The sequence below is a fragment of the Homalodisca vitripennis genome, unplaced genomic scaffold (genome assembly GCF_021130785.1).
Source record: "Homalodisca vitripennis isolate AUS2020 unplaced genomic scaffold, UT_GWSS_2.1 ScUCBcl_23;HRSCAF=586, whole genome shotgun sequence".
NCBI classification, from domain to species: Eukaryota; Metazoa; Arthropoda; class Insecta; order Hemiptera; family Cicadellidae; genus Homalodisca; species Homalodisca vitripennis.
The window spans coordinates 49,892-65,775 of NW_025776149.1; the positions used below are offsets into that span (position 1 = coordinate 49,892).

The 15,884-nt window shown below is 36.1% G+C and overlaps 2 protein-coding genes across 2 annotated transcripts; one reads left to right on the plus strand and one right to left on the minus strand.

Annotated features, from left to right (window-relative positions):
* Positions 1-265: 265 nt before the first annotated feature.
* On the minus strand, positions 266-8,443 carry LOC124370160. The gene is made up of 4 exons (XM_046828453.1): positions 8,166-8,443; positions 7,282-7,451; positions 6,485-7,058; positions 266-414 (listed from the first exon to the last, which is right to left on the minus strand). Exons 1-4 carry the CDS (start codon positions 8,341-8,343, stop codon positions 266-268), a joined length of 1,071 nt encoding a protein of 356 aa, XP_046684409.1. The 5' UTR covers positions 8,344-8,443.
* Positions 8,444-12,194: 3,751 nt separating this feature from the next.
* LOC124370152 (putative nuclease HARBI1) lies at positions 12,195-15,087 on the plus strand. Its single transcript, XM_046828443.1, has 2 exons — positions 12,195-12,753; positions 14,068-15,087. Exons 1-2 carry the CDS (start codon positions 12,325-12,327, stop codon positions 14,887-14,889), a joined length of 1,251 nt encoding a protein of 416 aa, XP_046684399.1. The 5' UTR covers positions 12,195-12,324; the 3' UTR covers positions 14,890-15,087.
* The last annotated feature ends 797 nt before the right edge of the window (positions 15,088-15,884 follow it).

The following is a 15,884-nucleotide window of genomic DNA, read 5'->3' on the forward strand; positions in this document are numbered from 1 at the left end:
TAAGTTTCCTGTTTTAAAAGACTCACATCTGTCACATAAATCTTTTTTTGGCCGAAATAATCCCAGATTATTATCATCAAATTTATTGGAAAAGGTACAAATAGAAACTGGGCCTACATTTTTCTTTTGGCACCAATCACTCTTGTAGAACATATACAATTCCCTCTTTGATGTCCAATTAGGCTCGACATATAATTTTTTAGATGACTGTCTGCAGTAATGCGACTCAACTTTTGGCAATGTTGAGAAGAAGTCTTCCAGATTTTCAATTTCTTTCGATTTTCTTGTTTTCTTTGGCCTTGAAACTTTTTACTTTGTCATTCTCTTGATCCCTGCCGTAAAAGATTCCATCTTCTGGCTCATCAATGTTACCATCTTCTGAGTCTTCATTAGGCGCCTTTTGCCAATTTTGTGCTGTCCAAGATCCAATAGCTAAAGTGTTTAAAAAAAGTGTTTTACAAACACGAACTGTAGAATTTATTTTTTTTAGAAAATACATACTTGAAAACTTTCTTTTGTTCTCGTCAACTTCTTTTCTATTTCTTGGTCGTACAGTTGCTGTCTTTTTTGTTAAGAACTGAACAAAAATCTTTTTCGCTTGCCAATCTAGGCTCCAAAACTCATCAAAATTTCGTTTTCTGTCATTTTCTGTAATTGAATAGCACTGTATTTGCCCGTTTTTCTTACTTTTGCATAAACATCTAGGCTTCATTTCTCTTGGTGTTTTTTTTATGTCATACTTCCACTTTCCATCATTAACACTTTCACTGCCGACAACGTAATTTGACGTCGCGCAAGGAGTTCTATAGACTGCCGACAACGTCATTTGACGGCGCCGACTTTTACAGTAATAAAAACTCATTTAAACGACTATGAAATTCGGCATTGATAGTCATTCGCTAATTCGATGTTTTTGTTTCTTACTCTATGTATTATAATCTATGAAATGTTGTTGGCAGTCATCTGTAACATCGGAAAAAAAGTGGTTTGTTTACCGCTTCGCGTCGGGCGTCGGCTATTTGTTGTCGTTCTGCTACCGTAGTTCGTCGTCTGCGTCGTTATTGTTTTGCTTGCTATTACGTTTGTTTATGATTGTTTTGTGAGTAAATACAATGAATCGTAACAGTATTGAAGACAATCAAGTTCTAGAAGAGTTACTCAGATGTTCAAGTGACAGTGAAAGTGATGATTTATTCCAAGATGACACAGATAATGATCCCGATTTTACTACTGATGGACTTCTTGGAGATGCAAGTAAGTTTGTTGACATTGTATTTTTACTCAAATAACAAATATAAGCAAATTAGTAATAAAAACATTTATTCTTGTGTTTTGTAAATAATTGGTTTATTACAGAATTTTACAGTTTATTGTTTATTTTATTTTATTTATTTTTTATTTTTTTATTTTTTATTATTCAAGACTTTCCACACTAAAAAAAATATTTCAGCATAAGTAAATTTTAATTGTAAACATGTGTAGCTATAGTGTTAGTAATGACAATTCTAAATACAGAAAAAAATAATAAAAAATATATTATGCTACAGACTAGTACATGGTGATGTTTTTTGGTCAACTTTTTATTTTTTACAAAAAAACGTTATGTTTTTAAGTTTTCAACCAAGACTTTCTGTTTGAAAATATTTATGCATGAGCATCTGTGTAGAAAGAGGAAGAACTTAGCTTTAAAAAAATGTAAGTCCTATGGTTTTCTTATAATTAGTTAAAAAATTATATATATTTAAAAATCGTTAAAAATGGGCGGCAGTGTAAGAAAGTTGTCAAAATTAGGAGGCGGCAGTGAAAGTGTTAAGCTTCTTTTTTCCTAAATATTCTTGTCCTAATTTTCTTCCTGTTTTAGATATATTGATTTTCCAATCTTCTGGTTTTACATGGTGCCGCTGTGACGACCCCAGCATATAGTTCTAAGACCAGACCGGTAACATCGTATGCGGTCTTAATCAGCCAATTTAAAATATTAAATTATCAGTAATATATTTTATTTTTATTCAGCATAACATTTAATTGTAGTAACGAGTAATGAATATATGCAGCCAGACTTATTAGGTTAAGCAGTGCAGGTGGGGAAGATATATATTTTAATTCAGCACATCAATTGTAAGTCCAAGTCTGTCAGCAGTAAGCCTGGTAACTTTCCATACCCAGAGCAGCTGCGCAGTTACTGGGTGGTAAACAGGCAGGAATTTGCTGAGGTAGCGTCTGGAACAACGCTGCTCCCTGGAGTTCGTTGTTCTGAGTCGCAGTCGTGCCAGGGTTTTGAACGCGTCAAGCTCGCGTGAAATCGCTCTCTCTCCCGTTCTAAATTTGTAATTGTTCAACTGATTCTAAATTATGCAATAAAATTCAAATTGTTTTCGCAATAAACTAAATTGTTTTATTTGGCCAACCGAGGAGAGAATTTTTATTTCAGCAACCTGGGCTAGTTTCCATCACCGTGTCCGAATTAGAACCCGAGAACTTTTTAAATTAAATTACGTGTGGTCGTCACGCCACATATTTGGTGTCAGGTGTGGGGTTCTGCAGTTGGTTGAGTTCTGTGGGGTATAGTTCTGTCATTTGGTTAGTCTTTCTAAAAATAAATTAGTGTTTCTTTGTTTCGTTGAAGAAATCGAAAAGTTGGTGCAAGAAGCCGGGACAAGGATGATGGGTAAGTAATTTTTATTCTGCCCGTAGAATAATGCTAACCTAGAAACTGTCTATAAAACGTAATATTTGAAATTGTTGAAATCACGAGGTGACTAAGTCAAAGGTAATTTAATGCTTTAAATTTAAAACTAATTGAAAACTTTTTTTGATTAATTTTTATAATTTTTATTGAATTTTAAAGTAATACTTTTAATAGAGACGCCATATTGGCTAAGAACAATAGACGCATTAGTCCGCCATACTTGTTGTAAGCTCCCACAATTCCATTCGACATTACTAACTAGTTATATTCTTTGTTAGGCATTCGGTTGTCGATTACTTGAATCTCGACAATCGTTATTTCGGTAGTTGTGAATAATTGAGTAGTTATTCGGTAGTACTTTGTTTTGATTGGACTAGTCCCTCAGTAATTCAATTCTTATACGTAATATTGATCAAAAATAAACGTACACTCTAAGGTTTTAATGTACTGATTTAACTGATAGTTAGAACCTGATTAACCTAAATTAACTGCTTCTAAAACTAACTTAATTATACAAATTAGTTGATAACCTAACCTTTCTGACTTGGTTAGGCTAACTCAAAGGTACCGGTACAGGGCAGGAGGCTAACCACGTTGTGAGAGAAGGAAGATAAGGGGTAGTAGTCATTAACCCGCCGTTAGTCCCGTAAAGCTTTGTAACGCCGTTAGTCGGCTGTGGAGAAGTTTTCTCACACCCTGTTTTTTCAAATACTTTGTTTAATATTCTCTATATTGTTAACAAAACTGACATTATTACTTAATATTTAAATAATAAACATAATAAAGTCACTTTTTACACAAAAAAGGTTGATTCACTCATGCTATTATTGTAAAAAACCTTTGTTTTCTTAATTTTTTAGTCGTTTGTAAATGTAAATGCATTTACTACAACCCCTAGTATAATATTTAAGCTAAACAAGGTAGAGTAAAAACACATTTACAGTTAAGAGAGAGTTTATTAATACATAAAATAAAAGTTCGCCATATTAAACATGAGTTTAGTTAAGTTTTTTTTTTTGTAAGTGAAATAATGATATACCTACTGTTATATGAAAAAGTCTTTGTTTTCTTTCTTCCAGAACACTTAACTTCGTACTTAGTCTTCTTTGTTGGCACATTCTGAGCACACTAAGACAGTGGTAGCAACATGTTCTTTACAAATGGGTGCTTGACACTCTCCGCAAGTATTCTTCGTATAACGGTTTTTTCTTTTTGGGCAATAGGCACATTTCGGGGGTTTCCCAGGTTCCTGTGCACAAGTGTGTTCAGCTGGGTTCCTAATATTGGCTTCTTCATGTTTACCAAGACAGTTTTTAATTTTTTGTCTCGTTGGGATCGACAGTGTTTTTATTTCAACTCTTCTCAAAAGAAGATTTTTGATCAAATCAGGCCCGTAGCTAGGCCCTTGGAGGCCCCGGGGCAGAAAGTCCATTCGGGGCCCCCCTTTGTTATATATTTCGCACTTTTTTTAATTAATAGATATAAGCATACAGTAATTGGATCTTTAGGCTTAGAATTTATGTGCATTTTTTTATTATTATCCTATTATTATTATTATTATTACCTTTTTTTCTTATTAAATCTATAATACTTAATTGTTTGCTTAAACTATGTTTACAAATTTCTACGGTAAGTCATAAACTGGTAATGATTTTATATGCAAATTTGTATGACTCCTGGCCCTGGTGCCATTAGTTTGGTTTTTAGAGCCATTATTTTTTCAGCTTACCATTGTGATTGGTATTCTATTTATAGTGCTGAAAGGAAAATGAAAAACATAATTATTTTTTCAAATTTTATTCACAATAGATAATAAATAAATAAAGACATAAGTGCTGATGTCTTAAAACTTTTTAGTCTCTTCTTAGGCCTACATCCAAGCAATGTAGTTTAGTAGATAAACATACAAGTAATATCATTAATTATGTAATACCTTTGAATACACAATAAATTGTATATTTATTTATGGTGTTTATGGTAATACTGGTAATACCATTAATTATATATGATCAATGGTGGTAATACCCACTCATTCTCAAGTTTAAAATTGCCCAACTAGTTTGATAGTGAGAATGCAACTGAAACTTACTAAAAAGACTTTCTTCTTGACTTGACACTAGCAAAAAACATCAATAATTCGGTCAAAATCTATTTTTCGGGCTCTGTCATTTTCAATAGACAAAAGAGCCAAATCAGTGAGACGTTGTTGGGACATGGAGCTTCGCAGGTAGTTTTTGATGAGTTTTAATTTTGAGAATGATCTCTCTGCTTTGGCTACTGTCACAGGGACTGTGAGGTACATAAAGCATGCTGTTAGTACATTCGGGTAGGTTGATGCTAGGGAACTGTTTTCAATGAGTAGGAGATTTGCAACTTCTTTGAAATCCTTTAATTTGGATTGAAAAGCATTCCTTACTGATAAAATCTGAGCTTTGAACAATGGCGTTACATCATCTGAAAATCTGCTTACAAAATTATCAGCTTCACAACGCAGTTCTTCATCTGAACATGAGGCCAGGAAAGAAGGGTGAACAATTTTATAGGCATCAATCACTTGCTTCATGCCTTTAAAACGGTTGTCAATTTGTGACACTATAGTATCAACCATTGGGAAGAATATTGTCACTCTGAAATTGCTTTTAGGATTTGTCAGTCTTTGGTCTTCACAAAGTTCATCAAAGTGCTTTTTTACCTTTCTTGCACGTTGGCCAATAAATTCATGGGTAATCGTAATCCCCCATTTTGAACATACTTCTTCTGCTTCACTACAGACTTCTTCAAAGGACCAACGAAGTTCGGTTACTTTCAATAAAGCATTGCCTAGGAGATCGTACGCTGTCATTAAATCAATAGATTCCGTTTGCAAGGATTTTGAGGCAATGTTTATTTCCCCTAATATTTTGCACTGGACAGTCAAGAGCAAAACAAAACTAAAAGATTCTAACCTTTTTTTGAGCCCCTCAGCTTCATTCCTTTCCTTTGGCTTTTTGCTTGTCAAAATTATTTTATTTAAGGCTTTCATTACATCACCGAACCTTTCCTTTAAAGCGTACACAGCTTCATATCTCCCTGCCCAACGTGTAGGGTTTAAAGTCTTTAATGTTACCTTGTCTTTAGGAACAGGAGCCTTCGGATTCTCTGTACAACCAGAAACGACTTTTAGTTCTTGCTACCGAACAATGCTGTGGCCAAAAAAACTGTAAATATTTTGCACCGTCTCAAAAAATTGTGCTATTTCTCGATTGCATTCAACGGCATCTTTAAGAACCAGATTCAAATTATGGCTGGCACAGTGAATGAAATAGGCATGGGGTGCAAGTTCTTGGATTCTCTTTTGTACTCCATTATACACACCACTCATGACCGATGCACCATCGTATCCTTGTCCTCTGCATTTTGTTATGTCAAGGCCTTTTTCTGAAATTGATTTTATGATGACGTCTTCTAGCCCCGAAGCGGTTTGGTCAGTAACTGCTGTGAAAGATGTAAACGTTTCACAAATTCTCAACTCACAAGGTTTTCCGAGTTGGTCATGGTCAATCTTTACATAGCGAAAAACTTCGCTTAGCTGATCTACTTTACTTACATCTTGTGTTGTGTCGTAAATTATGGAGAAAAAAGGCGCACTCAAAAGCTCTTCTTTAATTCCACTAAGCACTTCACTAGCCATCAGAGAAATAATTTCATTCTGAATTGTTGGACTGAGATAATTAACAGTACCACTTGGCCTTGTAATTAGATCTTCTAGGATAGTGTCATATTTTGACAGCAATTCAATCAATGATAGAAAATTACCTTTATTTCTATCAGTGATATGCCAACTGTCTCCACGAAAAGGAAGGTTGCATGTTGCCAACATTAGGGAGACATCTAAGACCCTCTTCAAAACTTTCCTCCAAAAATTCCGCTCCTCCTTCAAACCTTTTTCTAGTGCATCGTCTATTGAGCCATGACGTCGCCATTGCTCATAAACCAAGCAGGAATCAGCATGGTGCTGTGAATTCTCATGTGTCTTTATGCGATCAGACAAATGTTTCCAGTCCCTTAATCCTGAATCCCATCCTCCTACAGGTCCTTTCTGGGGAAACAACCAGCAAGGTTGGCAATAAACACAATCCAATTTGGACGAATAGCACAACCAAGTTCTTTTCAGTTTGAGCCCAGACTTTGACTTCAGGGTAAAATAATTTTCTGAAAAGGACCTACCTTGTTTTCCATCATATGGAAATGGGCCAACTGGTTGATAGGGTCCTAGTCCTAATTCAATAATTCGTTTTTTCACCTCTGGATCGATGATCTGGTCTGGAAAATGGGGTTCTCCGGTGTTTAAACAAGTTTCATTAATTTTATTCGTCCGGCTACATTCCACCTGTAAGTAGATTGCAATGCATTAGTATTTTTTTCTTACAAACATGATCATAACAATAGGGACTTACTGTAATTCCATGTTTACATGGAAGTAATACTGTTTACTTCCATGTAACCATGGAATATTTTATCGTAGGGATTCCATGTTTAGGGCGATAAAACAGCATATGTTGTTATGTTGAAAAATATAATATAAGTATTCTGTACTTGGCATGTCTACTTACTTGATCATTTACGCCGATCAGTTCACTGCTTGACGTAGGACTTGTTGGAGGTTTGGCACAATTTTCTTGTTGATGCCCTAGCCCTAGGCATGTTACTTCTTCATCAATACTTTCTTCAGCGTTATCTTGAGCTGTAACTTCCTCTTCAATCTCATTTCCTGGGACTGAGGCTGCAATAAAAAATAGCAAGTCAAAATAACATTAAGTTACATATAACATATAATTTAAAGCCAATTTTAATAACATTGTAAAGATATAATAAAATATATAAAAATATATAAAAAAAAATATAAAAAAATATAAAAAGAGTAGATACATGGCCTCATAAATAATGAATGTGCAAGCGAGTGTGGTGCATTTTTTACATCATATTATCACAAAAAGATATAAAATTACTATGATAGATATTCATGCTGTGCTGCTGTGCATGTATAAACAAATAAAATACCTACACAGAAAGAAGTAGAAACCAAAGGAATCATAAAAATCACATAAAAAATTAAATGATCACTACACAATAGTAGGTAATATGTAGCCTATATATGACTAGTGATTTCAATTTATTTATTTATGGATAGCTGCCTTTGTCCCCCATACGATATATATATATATATATATATATATATATATATATATATATATATATATATATATATATATATATGACTAGTGATAAATTCACAAACAAACATTGCTTATTAGATTAGAATAGATTGCAGTCTGAGTCAGACACAGTGGTCTAAACTCAATCAAACATCCAAACTCTAGTTAAATTTTAACACAGTTAATTTTAACATAGTTAAATTTTAAGATATTAATTATATAGTTATTGGCCAAGCTAATTAATTAGGCCTAAATACCGTATCTAAATTCAAACCACTCACCAATTATTGGTCTAGTTTCAGTACTAGATGTAGATGTGACATTAGTACTTTTAGTTGTAGTAGTACTAGTAGTAGGACATAACCAAGCAGATAGGGTGGAAGAACACTTTGAAGCATCCTCTTCTCTTTTCTTCTTGTCTTGCCTTTTCTTTGCCCCACTTTGATAGCTTCTTTTCATTTTAACAAATACAAGAATAAGAATACAAATTGTATAACACTTTAACACCGTAACAAACGAGTAACGGACGAACGCCAAAACGTCAGTTTTTGGTGTTAGTTTACCATAAACATAACATAACCTTATCCGGGCTGTCTGTCACTAGCTCACTAGTCGTAGTCACTCTCACTGTCTTCTGTCAGCTGTGGCAGAGGCAGTCGGCAGACGGAGCCGTCTACGTCACGTCGACGTCAGGACGAGTTTATTACTGTTGGGGATGGGGGAGTAAGGTGAACTAAAAGTGCAAACTGCCCCGGGGCAATGCCCCGGTTGCCCCAGCCTAGCTACGGGCCTGGATCAAATCCTTGCCGAGTTCCATAAGAAATTGTCTTCTTGCCATTTCAGAGTTCGTGTTTGCTTTGAAAATTATACACGCATTGACAGCACCAACATTCAAAAGTCCATTGAAAACCGTAAACGGCCATCTTCTGCTAATTCTAGATACACAGTATTCTGTCTTCAGCCGGTCTACCACATCTACTCCACCTTTAGTTGCATTATAATATGTGATTATTTCGGGTTTCATGTCATTTCCACTTTTTTCATCAATTTTGTCATCATCATGAAGCGTGGACAAAAGAAGAACTAGCTTATTATTTTTAGTGCTAGGCTTATAGGATACCATTGAACAGTAATTTGGTGGCCTGGAAAAAGCAAAAATAGAAGAGCAGTTACGCCTTCCAGTAACATCAAGTAGTTCTGCAGGAATTTCACGTTTGTCTTTACGTAACGTTCCTACTACTGTTAGTCTGTGGTTGACGTAAAGGTCATTTGCCAGAGGTACTGACGTGAAAAAATTATCCATTGTAATTACATTTCGTCCTGTTTTATTTATTATAGAAATGCAACGTTTCACCACACTTGCTGCATCATTGTCCATTGTAAAAGGACTGTCCTTGGGCTGCTTGCCGGGGTAGATCTCCATGTAAGCTGTGTAAAAAGTTGCGGAGTCAACGGTTGCATAAATTTTTATACCGTATTTGCAGGGCTTACTTTTCATGTAAATACGAAATTTGCAACGGCCCCTAAACGGCTCCATCATTTCGTTGATAGTAACATTCTCGCCAACACTGTAGCTTTCTCCACAAGTTTTTACAAATGAATCAAATAACTCTCGAATCGGTGCTAAGTTATCTAACTTTTTCCTTGCAGCACGAGTATTTCCATCATCAAATCTTAGGGCCTGTGATAGCAAACGGAATCTTCTCTGTGACATAGTAGCAATGAAAATTTCTGGCGCTGTTCCATCAACTGTCCAGAGTTCATCCAAATGAATATGGTTGTTTTTCTTGACCCCTAATATATATAAGAGCCCGAAAAAAGCAGATATTTCTGTCACATCTGTAAGTCGGCAGTCTTGTTCTCCTCGAGTATATTTTTGACTCATTTTGGAAAGCTTTTGATTAGTGTATTTCACAATATCCTGCAACATAGAATCAGGGAAAAAAGTTTCCAACAACCTACTATAGTTTTACACTCACGGGCTACTCCTGTCACTCCAGGTAATTTCGTCACGATGTTTTGAGGGCGAGCTTTGGTAGTGTTCGAGGTATGAAACTTATTCCAAATGACGTTAGTTTTTTTCCCAATGTAACAATTCTGAGGGCATTCACGACTGACAGGTTGACTGCTACTACTTCCTCGACCACGAGTATCTCGTCGTACAGCACCAGGGCCTCGCACAGCAGTCCGACCTCTTGTGCCATGTGACCGAACAGGAGCATGGTCACGTCTCTTAGTTACTCGTCCACGAGCAACACCTCGCCCTCGAGCTTGACTCGAAAAATCACTAGGCCTACCAATTCCAATTTGGTTACTCCCAGTTAGCTCACTTTGACATGAGGAAGGAGGCCCTGGTTCAAGTACAGTATACTCATTGGTTTCCAAATCATGAATATCATTCTGGAAGCTAACTGGCTGTAAAGGCTCAACATGATTTATGGGTAGCAGATCATTTTGTAAACCAAATTGTTCATCAATGGCAATAAAAGTGCCACAATCTTGATTTGGTTCAGGTGTTGAAACAGGTATATCAGGAACCATATAAACATCATTATCAACCTCATCTGAGTTTTCTACATCAGAGCAAGATACTTCTGAGTGACGATCATCATCGTCATGTTCACTGGGTCCATCAGAGTCCTCTGAATCATCAGCATCGTCTGTATTGTTCAACCAACTCAACAACTGACTGTCTTTATCCATATTGAAAACTTATATCTAATGTAAAAACTAATGTAAATCAAGCAAGTAAAATAATGTCACTTAAACCAAAAAAATAAAATAAAAATGTCACGCGGTTAGTCGGGTGTAGAGGATAAAACTCACAACAACAGTGACGCGACTAGTCCCGAGTAGAAGATTCTCCTCACTGACGCGACATGGGCAGGTCTACCCCCCTCTACCAGACAACCGGCATCCAATAAAGTTTTGTTTGAGCTACCATAGCGCTCCTAGTATACAGAGTGAGGAACTCCTAGAACGATTTGAACCTATGACCAATAGAATGCGCAGCCTGCTGAAAAATACGAAAATGTGAGAATTATTCTCACAGGGGGACTAACGGCGGGTTAAAGGAAAGTGAAATAAATTATAAATTTAAATATTTTTGAAAAATTAAAGTTGGACTTGGTTATATTTTGTTGAAACTTTGGGAACTTGTTCATCTGATGATAGTTAAATTGTAATTAAACTTTAAACTTTTGGTTAACTTTAAAGTTTTGACTTTTGATTTTTTTTTATTGTGTTTTAAATTCTTCCTCTCGTCCGTGGTGGAACCAGCAAACCCTGATTGAGTTAGTTTGCTAAGTTTATTTACAGGCACGAAGAAAGAAGATTACATTTTGTGGAATAGGTTTCGACATTCGTGATGAATTGTATGATGAATTGAGTGATAGTTAAAAGGTATTTTAAATATTTTTGGGTAATTTGAAGGAAAAGTAAATATTGAAATATTGGAATTATTCTTTGCTCAGACATAGTAGGTTGTCTTGACTTAGAATAAATCGTGGTGTAACTTCGTATTTGATTAGTGTTCAGGACTTAGACAAAAAGTGGATTGATTAGAGCTGAATTGAAAGTTGATTGATTGATTGCAAGTCGATAAATTAAAATTATTTCTTGATTTTAATTACTTTTCACAAACGGGAGAGAGCACATAATTATTTAATTGAGAAAAATCTTTTAAAATTATTTTTGGAAAACTAAGTTGGGACTTGTCCACTTTTTGAAAGTAAGTGTGCCTGAACTGATTGACAATGGCTGGTCGCGTTAGTATTGGAGGGCAAGAAATGGACCTCCAGGAAGCCATTGATGCGGTAACTGAACGGTTGGAGACTCTTGGTCATGCTAGGTTGGATCGAAGTGACCACCTGAACACCATGTTGGAGGAAACTTTGCGAGGTCATACAGAACGACCTACGTTCGACATGGTAGGCTCGATCACTCCCTTTGATGGAGGAAAGCCGGAGGCTGTTCTCCACTTCTTTGAGAGTATCGACAATGTCGGTGAATTAAGTCATTGGGGAAACGACGAAAAATTAAGGGTTGCTAAATTGAGATTGGCTGGAACCGCCTTGAGTTTTATTCGATCGGAGGATCAAGGCCGGTTGAGTACTTATGCGGGATTTAAAGAAGTTTTGACACAACGGTTTAGTGACAAAGCTCCGAAAGATTGTTACTTCCAGCAGTTGTCTGTAATACAGCAACGGAGGGGTGAAACGATTGAAGCTTTTGCTGATCGAGTGCGGACATTAAATGAAAAGAGTGCGAGTCACTGCAAATCCAGAAGTTAATGCTGCACTAAAGCCCCCCACACACCTTCGAACATTTCACCCAACCTGACCTGGCGTCGTACCCAACGCCCAACCTGTCAAGTTAGACGTTTACCCCCACACTGTCGAACGTGCGATCGAGCAGGTTGGGTGTCTTGTCAGTTGTATTATGGATTTCGAGACAAGTGTAGCTGTTTGTGCTGGCGCTTTTTGTCTGAAACGACAAAAGAAGAAAAAAGATCGACGCTTGTGGTCTAAAAAATGGTTTTTGGACCGGAGTAAGTTTAGCCATATGTCGCTTCTTGCTGAACTTGCCATTAGTGAGCCTCAAGACTTCAAAAATTATCTAAGGATGAGCGAGGAAAGCTTTGAATATCTATTCGGAAGACTGTGTGAGCACATAGAAAAAGAAGATAGCCTTTTGAGAACCTCAATTCCTGCAAAAGAACGTCTTGCAGCCACTCTCCAGTTTCTAGCCAGTGGTAGGAGCTACGAGAATCTGAAGTTTAGTTGTGCAATATCTCCGCAAGCACTAGGAAAAATCATACCAGAAACTTGTGCAGCTATTTTTGATGTTCTAAAGGAAGATTTCTTAAAGGTAAGTACAAATATTTGTTAATTAGTTTTAACTCACTCTTTTCTTCTTACATTATTATAATCCATAATTTACACAATTGTTTTTTGAGCGCAAAATTGGTTATTGTCGCGCGAGAATAAAGCAGGAGGGTACGAAATGAGTATAACCATCTTCCGAGAGCGACAATAACCTATTTTGCTTCAAATTTATCCTATTACGTTATTACTTATTTTTTAGGTCTAAAAAAACACACATAATTTCAGAAAAAAAATTTATTTTCAAATCTATCTTTTATAAACTTTTCAAAAACATCAAATTTAAAGTCATCAAATAACAAAAAAAAAAGCTGTAACAGAAGATGCTGTTGTCAATGTAATAGCCTATTATAAAACAAAACGAACAAACAAAGATGAAAAAGCAACTTATTATACATTGTCCTCGCTGACACCGGGTAGATTCAAATACTGTTTGAGTTCATTCCGAACTTCTTGTTGAGCAGTTTTTTCTTGAATCGCTAGTGCTTGACCTGCGGTAGGTTTAGTTGCTGCCGTTTGACTTTGAGCAGGTTCTGGTAAAGAAAAATTCTTAGGACAACGTACAGTTTGAGGTGAAATATCTACTTTTTGTTGCTGTACATGTTTTTGCTGTACTTGTTGTTGTAGATGTTGTCGTTGTACCTGATGTTGAGTAGGGTTGATTTGGCTTTGCACATAATATGGGTCAAAACTGAATGTCTGATGTTGATAATTTTGATCTTGTAAGAAATATTCAGCGTCAGCCGGCCTATACGGATATGGATTGTTGTTTTGATTAGTGTCCATAAAATGGTTAAGTGATGGTATATTCCGTTGGGTTGGCTGTTGTTCTGTCAATATGGCCGCAGATGCTTTCAAACTGCCTAACTTACCGTGGAACAAAACATCAGATATAAGCTTTTCTGCAATTACTTGTTGTTGACGGTCCATATCTTCCAGTTGGAAGCCCACGTTGTTTCCAAAAGCCCGGAACTTATTCTGATTACATAGGACAGACGTAGCTGTATCCAAAAATCGTTCTTGTTTCTTTTCAAAATCAGATATCTTTTTTCGGTTTGTTCGAGTAGTTGATCCTGGGTTAGACCTGCTTGATACTGATGGGCGACTTACTGGTGTACTTGATGGTGATGGGCGTATATCAGCGTGTATCCCTGTAGATGCGTCATCTTGAGCCTGTAAAAAACACAAAAACTGGGTTTAAAACAGTTATATATAACAGCACGTCAATCAATATTACCTCAATATAACATTGTTAATTTTAATATATTATAATTTTAACTTTTATGTTTACTTTTTGCAGTTTCCTTGCAATGAATCGGACTGGATGAACATAGCTGTGGACTTCAAAAAGTACTGGCAAGTTGAAAACTGTGTCGGCGCTATAGACGGAAAACACATAGCGATTCGTCAACCTCCGAAAAGTGGGTCATACTACTACAACTACAAAGGGTTCCACAGCATTGTTCTTTTTGCTGTGGTCAATGCTAATTATGAATTCATCTATGTAAATTGTGGTACTAATGGAAGAGTATCCGATGGTGGCGTACTTATGGAAACTGATTTTGGAGAGTTGCTGGAAAATAAGGAATTGCACTTGCCGTCACCAACAAGCTTTGATGACAGGAGAGACGTTTGCCTCCCTTTTACATTCCTTGGAGATGAAGCTTTTCCTCTGGAGGAAAATCTTATGAAGCCCTATCCAAACAAAGGAATCACCCACGACGAAAAGATTTTCAACTATCGGATGTGCCGTGCTAGGAGAGTGGTGGAGAATGCGTTTGGCATCTTAGCGACTCGATTTAGAGTCCTTCTTTCGACAATGAATGTTAGTGTAGAGAGGGCAGAAATCATTGTTTTGGCGTGTTGTACTTTACATAATTTTCTACGCCAGAAAAGTCCAACCTACCTAACTCAAAGTAGTGTGGATTGGGAGGACACTTCAGCAGGCCAGTTAAATGAGGGTGAGTGGAGGCAGAACACGCAAGAACTTCTTGGGTTTAAAAGAATGAGGCGGGATGGCAGAGAACAATCAATTGCCAATGCAGTTCGAGGTTGGTATAAAAGTTTCTATAACAACGAAGGAAGTGTTGATTTCCAAGAAAAAATGATTAATAAGCGTTGACAGTTCGGTATTGAGTGTAAACAAGTGCGATGATATAGTTAACAACAACAAAAATTATAAAATATGTTGATTTTGCTATGTAGTCCTATCTTTTTCAATTTGATAACTAAATATTGGTGAACTTTGTACATTTTTTCTAATTCGTTTAGATACCATAACTGTGTCTTATTTATATTTTAATTCGCTAACTTTGGAAAAAAGCAATGAAGATGAAATTGCTTTTCATCAAACCAAAACAGATGAAATTCCTAGGAAATATACGCATTTATTCATCACCATGAGCAATGCTCAAGGCTACACCTCTGTGGGGTTAAGTTAAATGACTGAATATCTATAAATGTTAGAAAACTTGCACAACATTAACACGCAAAGGATATGAGTTTTATCCTAATTATTTATTATTATTTATTTATCATAATTATTAAATAGTTTTTATCTTGGGGGCAAAATTATAGTCTATTGCAACGTACTACGAAATTAAGGAATAAAGTTGAATTTTTCAAACATCATTGACATAATGTTATACTGTTTATATATATAAATTAGTTTTGTGCTGTTTTTAACTTTAATATAATTTATTGTAATCTAACTTAACCGTACGAGGTGTTGTCCAAATAATGACCTAGCGCTCAATCCTAAGTAAAAATAAGGAAAGTAATAAACAGTAAATTGGTAACAATTAAACTGACACTTACTTTGGTTATTTCGTCCTGCGTTTCCGCTTCCACGTCGTCCACTCCTTCTTCATCTTCTTCAAGGGACGCAATACTTCTGGATCTTTTGCCGATCGAAGATACACCTTTCCTGACTACCTCTTGGTCTGTTATGAAAAGCAGTAAATCAAAATACCAAAGAGATGGTTCATACACATCATCCTGACCACTTCCGGTAATCTTTGATTTTTCAACCTTTTTCAGCTCTCTTCGGAACGATGCCCTCAAGGTTTCGATTTTGGATTTGACAAATTTCTCGTCGCAATCCGGATTAACTTCCTT

What these genes read in the sequence shown, in the direction of transcription:
- LOC124370152 (XM_046828443.1), top strand. Translation starts at nt 12,325, where the DNA reads ATGGATTTCGAGACAAGTGTAGCTGTTTGTGCTGGCGCTTTTTGTCTG. An exon ending in TAAAGGAAGATTTCTTAAAG is followed by an intron (nt 12,754 to 14,067) that starts GTAAGTACAAAT and finishes TACTTTTTGCAG; the next exon opens with TTTCCTTGCAATGAATCGGA.
- LOC124370160 (XM_046828453.1), bottom strand. Translation starts at nt 8,343, where the DNA reads ATGAAAAGAAGCTATCAAAGTGGGGCAAAGAAAAGGCAAGACAAGAAG. An exon ending in TGAAACTAGACCAATAATTG is followed by an intron (nt 7,452 to 8,165) that starts GTGAGTGGTTTG and finishes TTTTTATTGCAG; the next exon opens with CCTCAGTCCCAGGAAATGAG. An exon ending in TATCACTGATAGAAATAAAG is followed by an intron (nt 415 to 6,484) that starts GTAATTTTCTAT and finishes GATCTTGGACAG; the next exon opens with CACAAAATTGGCAAAAGGCG.